Source organism: Python bivittatus, unplaced genomic scaffold, assembly GCF_059951505.1.
Source record: "Python bivittatus isolate LINGU-HERP-01145 unplaced genomic scaffold, Pbiv_v1 ctg000310_np1212, whole genome shotgun sequence".
Taxonomy (NCBI): domain Eukaryota; kingdom Metazoa; phylum Chordata; class Lepidosauria; order Squamata; family Pythonidae; genus Python; species Python bivittatus.
Genome location: NW_028277054.1, coordinates 2,358,590 through 2,368,130, shown reverse-complemented (window position 1 = coordinate 2,368,130; position 9,541 = coordinate 2,358,590). Strand labels below are relative to the sequence as shown.

The 9,541-nt window shown below is 48.6% G+C and overlaps 1 protein-coding gene across 1 annotated transcript; it reads right to left on the bottom strand.

Moving 5' to 3' along the window:
- Positions 1-572: 572 nt before the first annotated feature.
- LOC103053008 (galectin-6-like) lies at positions 573-7,273 on the bottom strand. The gene is made up of 4 exons (XM_007438242.3): positions 7,181-7,273; positions 3,597-3,685; positions 2,248-2,467; positions 573-1,387 (listed from the first exon to the last, which is right to left on the bottom strand). The coding sequence occupies exons 1-4, from the start codon at positions 7,202-7,204 to the stop codon at positions 1,244-1,246; spliced, it is 477 nt and encodes a 158-aa protein (XP_007438304.1). The 5' UTR covers positions 7,205-7,273; the 3' UTR covers positions 573-1,243.
- Between the last annotated feature and the right edge of the window lie 2,268 nt (positions 7,274-9,541).

Below are 9,541 nucleotides of genomic sequence, written 5' to 3'. Positions count from 1 at the left end.
CTTCATGCAATTTACACTGTGCTGAGGGTTGGTTGGTTTGGTGTGTGTTTTAATCCTTGTAAATAATTGGAGGAGGAAGCTGCTGTTCGTGTGCTAGAAAAGACTTGAGACTCCATTTGAAAAACCACAAGAATTGTCTGTTGATTTATGGACAGGGTTGGGAAATCTTTCTGGAAATCTCCCCAATCAAGTACCTGTGCATGACTCTTTCCTCTGCTAAATCACGTGTTTTCATCATAACGTGGCCCATAAACCAGTCTGACCGGAAAGGGTTTGGGGGACCAATCCAGTTTGGACTTAGGTGGCTGAATCAAAAATAACCAGCGCCGTTTTATTGCTGGCATAAACCAGGATATTTTCAAAGCAAGTGTATATATTCTATAAGCAAGCGTGTATATTATGTATATACATCAACACCTGGAAGATTTCCATCTCTGCTGAAGAACATTGGCAATAGGATTATTTCCTGCGCTTTTCTAGCAGTATTTCTCTGAGATAAGATTGATATAGTAAAAGCTTACAGGGGGAAAACCCATTTACCGGCGTTTCTCAGTCAAGTGTGGTCTCCCTGGTTCATCTTTGACTTGGAACTTCTTCAAGAGTTCGAAGGCAATGGGGCAACATGGAGAATTTAATCGGCTTTGGCCCTAATCCTAAACCAATGTAGGATCTGCCGTTGCTGCTGTTGCCACTAGTTCTGGCAACGGGATCCCCAAATCTGAAAGGTGCCAAGCCGGAGAGAAGTCTCCTAAAGTAAAAATGGTGGTGGTGTTCACACATGTAAGAGCAGTATTGTTTTCACAGCAGGTGTGACCAATTTGGTAGGGGACTGAAATTTAATCTGAAGGCTCTGAGTGGATGGGGAAGAACAAGTTCAGGGGGTGGCAGATGGAAGCTGGTCCCAAGTTTTATGTGCGCCGCAGCTACCATCTTGACTTTTTTGACCACACCCTGCAGACACTCCTGAACAAGTCCTGAGGGTTGGAGTAGATTCAGAAGATCCAAACAACATCTATTTAAGCAGTACCAAATAAAACCAGAGACAATAACTCTTCATTTCTTTTAATTTGCCAGATATTAGACACACCCAAAATACACTGTCTAAAAGATTTAGGATGCCACGATTCCACCTCAGAATGACAGCAGGATAGCCCTGGATGTTGGCTGCAAAATAAGCTACATAAAATGGTGTGGATGCATGATTTGATTTGCAGGGCTCTTCCTCTTGCCAGCCTTCACCAAATCAAGGGTTCCTGGTTTCCCTGTTCCTCTCCCAGCTGAAGGCCACCTTCTCCAGCTTGATGTCCCCGTCCATTTCCAGGAAACGGATGGCCTTGGGAGAAAGGCGGTGGTCGAACTCGGAAAGCAAAATGTCGTTCTCCATTATCTGCCAAAAAAAAGGGGGGCAGCAAAGCAGATAAATCTCCAGTTGTATCAGGAGTATGATTCCCCTGAGTTCAGTGCTGGTGAAGAGAGGGCTAGCTGGTTGCATAACCTCTTCTTGACTTCAGAGTTAAGGAGGGTCAGGCCTGGTTAATATTTGGGTGGGAGACCAGGATGTTGCAGGGCTGTAAGGTAAAGTGGGAATTCTTGCCAAGAAAACTGCTTGTAAGATAGCGCCATAATTCTAATTCACAAATTTTCCTTGACGTCTGGAATTAGAAGGTAGATGCTTCCACCCGTGGAGTTTTCATGCAGCTTCCTTGTTGGCCACCAAGGAAGCCCTTCACACATGCTCATAATCCCCTTTCCAAGCCATGTAAGCTAGAGATCAGAGCTCTGTAAGTTACATTTCACATAACTTTGCATGAAGAAGTCGTCCTGGTCTTCACCCATCTTAAAGATTAGAACTGGTGCTGGTCAGGGAAGTGGTGGAAATTTGTAATCTGGCCCAGCTGTGGGGTACACAGCTGTCTGCTAGCCGGGGTGAGCTGGAAATTAGGTGAGAATTATGACACCTGTAACCTGGTGCCCTCCAGATGTGTTCACATTTCCCAGCCAGGATGGCCCAAAAACATCTGGACGGCACCAGATTGGGGCAGGCTCTTTTACTGAATCCCAATTTTACTTTACTTTGTTATGCTCACCCCCAAATGTCTATGCTAAAATCCCAAAGGATTTTGATTTCCACCGGGATAGATGGACCTTCCATCTGTACTTAAGGCAGTTTCTTGGGCAACTCTGTATTTAGAGGAATGGGAGGCCACCCCCCCAACCCCAAGAAGGACAACCAGTTTGTTCTACCACCTTGTAACCTTTGCTGGTGATGATGAAATGGAGCTTGAACCTTTGGCTTTGCTGGAAGTGAGTCACCATCCGGATCTCTTTCCCCCACTGTCGATTTGCAAAGCTGTTGAGGCTCAAGATGGCTCTGGTGGAGGAAGCTGGGGTCTTCTCGAAGCGGAGTTCGAACTTCAGAGGGATGTTGGCCCCAAGGAACTGGCCATAAGCGAAGTCCACATGAAATCTGGAGAGGAAGATCAGAGTCTACTTGATTTTCTGCCTTGTTTCCTTTGCCCTTCCTTGACCTTTTTCCAGGAGAACCAGCTGGCTTCCATAACTTCCTCCCATGGATGTTCTCCTCACAGACCATGGGTGGTGGTGGGGGGCACATCATCTACGACATTCCTGTTTAGGTCCACCACCCAACACAACATGCCATGCTAGTCATCTGAGTCCCTATAGCCATCAGGTGAATGAGTCAGACTTGCCAAACAAGCCAACAGTTCTTCACCATAACTGTCCAACCAGAGCTGGGGTCAATCCGTCACTACCTGCTCCCCCCGCTTCAATCCCTATTTCAGGGCCTTTGAAAATATGGTAGGAAATGACAGAGTTAGGGTGCCAAATGCAGAGAAAAAAGTACATTATAAGCCTACAGATGTATTAGTTGGATCAGCCCCCAACATGGAGCCAACCATAAATATCAGGGCAAAAATTTAAATCCCACACCCCAGGGCATCTTGCTAAACCCTTGCTAAGCTCAGCTGCTGCAAAAATGTTTTTAGAAGGGGTTTTCCCTAAAAGAATGGGGGTATTTGATATGGAAATAGTGGCTCTAAGAGTGGAGAAGACACTCTGTACATGATGAGGAATACCTTTCTCACCTCAAGCTCCCAGGATTCTAGCACAGTGTTTCTCAAACTTGGCCACTTTAAGATGTGTGGACTTCAACTCCCAGAATTCCCCAGCCAGCATGGCTGGCTGGGGAATTCTGGGAGTTGAAGTCCACACATCTTAAAGTGGCCAAGTTTGAGAAACGCTGTTTGGAGGGCAGCGAGTTCGAAAAAATTGCTTTGCATAATCTACAGATCGCCATGTGGATGGATTGAGAATGGAACCTTTTCAAAGGGGCAAAAAAAAAATTTACTTTCCTAAATCCCAGGATACATATAACTAGGTCAATTAAAGACCAAGCAGCTCCATTCCGTCAAGATGCAACACGCGGCTTGTTTTAACCATGGTTAGCTTGGGGGGAGCCTAGAACGAACCCAACCCGCGTGGCGAATGTGCCCTCGTTCCCCCCAAACGTGGGGATTCAGTAGCCAGATGAAATACGTCATGGGAACCCAACCCAGGCGGTCTGCGTGTGTTACCCTTTGCTTGGCTTCAGGATGAGGCCTTCCAGCAGAACCCAAGAATCCACCTCCAAGCCGCACGGGACGGCCCGATTGTACGGCATGTTCTGCGAGAGAGAAAAATCAAGGTGACCTCGACAGTCGTAGTGGCGCCGTGCGTCTCTTTCTTTCTTTAAAATAGTTTTTATTAAAAGAGTTTACTTAGGTAAGAAATACGTTCAGAGAAAGAAAGAAGAAAGAAAACATAGTAAAATAAATGTGAGAAGGAAAAAAAAATAGAAAGGAACAGAAAGAAAAGATAGAAAAAAGGGAAAGAAAAACCATTAAAAAACAGAAAACATGAATATATGTGTGTGTGTGTGTGTGTGTGTGTATGTGTACATCCATCCATCCATCCATCCATCCATCTATCTATCTATCTATCTATCTATCTATCTATCTATCTATCTATCTATCTATCTATCTTCCAATCGTCCTCTCAACAGTTACACGTACAATTCTAATCAAACCTCTCTCCAAGATTTCGTCACAGTTCCCTTCTTTCTATAACTTCTTTCTAATCATCAAAACCGCAAGTCACAAAGTCACTTTCTTTCTCACACAAAAAGTCCATAAGGGGTTTCCAGTCATTGATATGTGGTGCAGTGTGTTTCTAGTCCTCTTGAGGACAAAAAGGTGTATTCACTCTTAGAAAGGCCCAGCAGTTCAAACATCTCTGCAAGGCAAAATTATTGGTCTGGGACTTGAAAATATGGCTTCAAATTTATATTTATTTATTTATTTAAGTTGTATGCCGCCCATCTCCCTCAACGGGTGACTCTGGGCGGCTCACAATTAAAACCCAAAACCCAAAAATTGCTTGTGAGAACCTACAGACACCCATGGAGCCTGAGAAAACAGAGAGTGAATGGATCTGGGTTACCCATTGGCTAGGCTTCTATAACATGCTGAACACTTATACCCAGGTTAACTAAAATTGCTCTGCTCATATAATCTGCAATTCCCAAATAAAGCACATTACAGTTTAACACAGTGACTCCAAAACCCCATTTAGCCTAATTTGTTATGGAATCCTGGCAACCCTGATGGGCTTTAGGAAAGCCATTAAGACGAGTCTCCCCTTGCAGTCATATACAGCTAGTCCTCACTTAACGACCACAACTGGGACTGGCAACCCCATCGCCAAGCGACACAGTCACTAAGCAAAACATCACATAACCACAATGGACTTATGACGTCACTTCCCATTCAGTCGTTAAGCGAGACATCATGTGACCACGACTTGTGATTGCACTATCGGTTTCTCCATTGACTCTGCTTGTCGGAAGCTGGCTATGAGAGGCACAAATGTCAATCATGTGACCGCAGGACTCTGACAGCTGTAAGTGCAAGGACCGGTTATGAAGTTACTCCTTCAGCACCATCGTAACTTCGAATGGTCGCTAAACGAGGGAGTCGCTAAGCAACGTCTCCCTGTAATTGATTAGACTGGTGCGATAGGAGAATTGTATTGCTGGGCTTTGCTGCGTTAGTTGTGCTAACCTTTCGGCTGTACCTGGGAATGCAAGCCGGTTACCAGTGAAGCAGCATCTCAGGTTGAGCAAAGAAGTAAATAAATAAAGTTCTGGACTGAATTTCATTTAACAGGAATTTGACTCCGTCCAAGTCTGTCAGTATCCCTTGTTCTCTCCGTCCTGGAGCTGAAATCAGTTGATTTTCCCGTGACTGACTTCTCAGCTGCTCCCAACCCGTCAGACGGGTCCCAGGGATTTTCTGGGGCTTGCACCGAGATCGCTTTATCTACCCACAGAGCCTCTCTAAGCCGCCGTTTTCGCTGCCGCAGAACGTCGGTGTTGAAACCGTGTTGTCCACCTCAAGCGCGGTGCGAAAAGTGAGTCACGCGGTGGGTTCCTCTCTTTCGAAATGGGCTGCGCACGGTTCCTGAGCAGCAGGCTGAGGTCCTGCAGGCGAGGGCCGGCCCTTGCAACCTCTGCTGAATCACTGAAAAACCCAGAGCTCTGCTCCGCTTCCTGCTGCTTGCAAAGGTGAGACTGAGGAATGCTGGGGCGAGGAAGAGGAGGGAGACCCGGGCTGTGAGCTAAACACATCGCTTGCCCGGCTGGAGTGCCCACCAGGTAGGTTCAGACTTGCAAGGTTCTGTTGCTGTAACCTTATAATAAAAGCAGCATTGCCTGTGTGACGTTGATTTCCTAGTCTGGTCTACCTTGAAGGGCTGGCAGCCCACCCAGCCTGGAGCCCCCAGGTGACGCCCCCAATTTCCCGGCCAGCTGAGATAATTGGAGGGGTGGTCCAGACTGACACCAAGGAGGATGGCACAGATTGCATTTTGAACAGGGAGACCCTGCGGAATTAAGCAGGGAGAGCCGGGGGTGTGTGTGTGCGCGCGCATGTGTGCGTGTGCACGCATGCACACTGCCATGTAACAGAAAAACCAAAGCTTTAATGTTGGGCTTTTGTGGCAGGTTTTAAACCATCCAAACTGTAGTTGAAGGAATCCTGGGAAACGTAGTTCTGGAATGCCAACAGGGACTGCCAGGACATCCACCCCTCCCAAGAGGACAAACCAGTCTCAGAACTGGTTTGCAGTCGCCCTGCACCCGCGCTGTTGGGAAAAAAGAGGGCAGGCCAGATAGGCCTAGCCAAGGTGACGCAGAGTGGGCAAACCCAGATGCCACCCGTGCCCAGAGAAAGGCAGTGATTCAGTCGGAGCCTCCCGTCTTCCAAAGAGGCGCCAGGCCCCCTGGCCTGGGGGTCCTGCAAAGCTGCCACCTGACCAGCTGACTGGGACTCAGACAAGGGCCTCCGTCCCCGAATTATTAGAGGCTCCCTTGGGTGAGAAAAACAGAGCCCTCCACGATTCCGTTCCAAGTCCCCAGAACCCTCGGCTTCATCTGGTTTCGCATCTCCGCTTTTAAAGCACCCTGCCCACCCCCCCCCCCCGGCCTTCTAGGCCACCAAGTGTGCCCAGCATGGCAGGATGTGCAAATCGCCCCCCTCTCTTTGCTCCCGCTGGAGGTCAAGGGGCGTAAGGCGCACGTGCTGGCACCGTTGGCCCCACGCCCCGGTTCCGACCTCTCCAGATGGGGCTAAGAAACGGCGTCATCTGAACGTCCAGAAGGACCTGCGCTCCATCCTTTCTAGCGAACAGATGGTGGGGATGATGGGCATGGAATCCAACCTGTCTGGAAGAGATGGGTTTTGGGGAAGCTGAGGTGGGTTTGGCTCTTGGACCAGCTTCAGGCTAACGTGACGTTGGTGCCACCTTGCTTCATTGAGTAGTTGGCCGTGCTTCTATTGCCCATCCTGCGGTCAGATCAGGTCTTCGCTACACCGGGCCTTTGCACCTTGTTTCAACCCAGCCGGGGTGGTCCAAAAAGTCAAGATGGCGGCCGTGGCGGTGCAAGGAAAAGCTCCACCTGTTTTTTATGCACTATGGCTTGGATGGCACTGTTGTGGCCGCCATCTTGACTTTTTGGAAACCCCCCCTGCAGACATCCCCTCTCCCCTCCCCTTCTCTCCCCCCTGGCAACCCAACATACAAGCCGAGATGCTCCACGAATTATAACGGTCGCGTTACTCACTAATGTCTCGAATTCTATGGCCATCTCTGCGACGCTGGGCTGGAGGCACCCTGCAGCTGCACCCCAGCCTCTCTTTATAGATGTCCGGCGACTCCCCGGAGCATCTTTCCCAGCAGCAGCCCTGCCCACGCCCTGCCAGGGCACGCTGAGTCAGGCCTCCCCATGAGGGTGACATCATCCCCGGAGCAGTGACTTGATGCCCACAAGGCAACTCCACGGGTCCGTTGGGTCCCCGGCTGCTTCGACAGCGGAGGAGCAGAAAAGCCAAGGTTTGGGCAATTGGGAGGCTGGAGATCAGAGGCAAGGGGTGGGGAGGGCAGGGGAGGGGTGGGCAGAGCCAGCCTGTCTGGCCCTGCCGGAAGACACAGGGCAGAAACTGCTGCAGGGCACCCTTTCAGGCTGATGTGGAAAGAGCCATAAATTCCTAGCAAGGTGGTTTTTTTTTTTTTCTCCTGCCAGTCAAGGAAGGGAGATTTTTTACTCCCACCACGAGAAAACGGGCTTTTCTGCTTCCGATGCCAACGTCATCGGAGAGTCCTTGGAATTTAGGGACCTCGACTGTCACGTTTCCGCCTGACGGGTTTGGGGACGTTGCAGAGACCACAGACCCTTGGACCCGTTACAGGCTGAAGCTGCTACGGTCTATCCTTTGGGATAGGCCTCCTGTGGAAAGAGGGCGGGGCTGTGATCCCGCAGCTGCAGCCACCATCTTGACTTTTTTGACCCCACCTGGCCGATGGCCCCAGCTGGAAGGAGGGTTTGTGCTCATCGAAAGGAATCAGTAGATTCCCAATCCGCCCCCCCCCAAAAAAGCTTCCATCAAAGGGTGAGATCTAAGCCATTCAGGGAAGACACTGCCTTTCATCACCAGGCAGGGCTCATGGATGAATCACTTGTTGACTGTTGAGGGTTGAGAAAGCAGGTAGAAGATGACGTTTTATTGATGAGCGCCAAGGTCACCTGCTTCAGCGGAGCAGGGCTGCAGGTTGCAAAGGCAGCCTTGAAAGGAAATGCTTCGAAATGCAGGAAGTCCCCGGTTTAAGAACGAGTTCCGTTCCCAAGATATGTCCTCAAGTCGAATTTGTATGTAAGCCGGAAGAGTATTATTGCATAATACTGCTTAAGTCAGTGTTTCTCAAGCTTGGCAACTTTAAGATGTGTGGACTTCAACTCCCAGAATTCCCCAGCCAGCTCTGCTGGCTGGGGAATTCTGGGAGTTGGAGTCCACGCATCTTAAAGTTGCCAAGCTTGAGAAGCACTGATATAACTAGTATTGTGTAATGAACTCAAACCATTGTGTGTTGAACTCGGATTATTGTGCATTTAACTCCAATTTTGCTACCGTAGGCTCCGTTCTGAACTATGGGTCGTCCGTAAACTGGGCATCCTTAACCGGGGACTACCTGTACCCGGGTCATCCTCAGCAGAGGCATATCATTCCCACCTCCGTACTATACTAGACCAAATTCCTAAGTGGTTCGACTGGAATAACGAAATGCAAGGGACAGCTACCTTCAGCCAATAAAGGCCAGTCATTTTCCTGGCCAAACCTGTGTCGTTCGCTTTGGGCAGTCGATTAGGGCGGGAAGGCCCCAGGGCTGAAAAAAAGACATGATTTGGCGACGAATATTCCCTAGGATGATCACCGATGTCTGTGGTCCGAGACTGATAAGGATAGTCGCACGTGCATCGCAGCATCGCCCCATAGATGGTTCCCGGAGGTCAGGGCTCCCCTCCCCTCTGACCATCCACCACGCCAGGTGCTTCCAACAGGCAAATGGGCTTTTCTGACTAAGGGACCGCAATTCTGAAGCTTCCAGAAAAGTAGACAAAATACTGTACTACAGCAATGGCTCTTCGGAGTTGCTGGATCTGAACAAACTCTAGTTATGTTCAGTTTCTGCTGTAAACAGTTTTTTTTTTTTTTAATGCGGGGTGAGTTTATATTTTAACTGTGCTTTTGAGTCAGACATCAGTAAATATCAGCAACTTGGTTATGAACTCGGTGGAAATTTTCAAGCCAACTCTTGTCTCTCTCCTTGAGAAATTTATCAGGGGAAAATTTTTAAAAATCTTTACTGTCAGAAAGCAGGTGATGGAGGTGTTGTAACAGCCTTCCTTAACCGTTACAGATTAATAGTGTAACAGCTTTAACAGATTAACAGCTTCCAGATCTATAGATTCTACAGGTGCTTATTGATAGAGGTATGTATAAATCAGTGTTTCTCATCCTGGGCGACTTTAAGACATGTGGACTTCGACTCCCAGAATTCCCAATAATGGCTGGGGGATTCTGGGAGTTGAAGTCCACACACCTTAAAGACACCAAGTTCGAAAAAAGGAATTCTAGGCGTTGAAGTC

Coding starts and splice junctions, on each gene's coding strand:
- LOC103053008 (XM_007438242.3), bottom strand. CDS start 7,204: ATGGCCATAGAATTCGAGACATTA. Junction 3,686..7,180: donor CCATAGAATTCGAGACATTA/GTGAGTAACGCG, acceptor TCTCTCTCGCAG/AACATGCCGTACAATCGGGC. Junction 1,388..2,247: donor TCACCAGCAAAGGTTACAAG/GTGGTAGAACAA, acceptor TTTTTTTGGCAG/ATAATGGAGAACGACATTTT.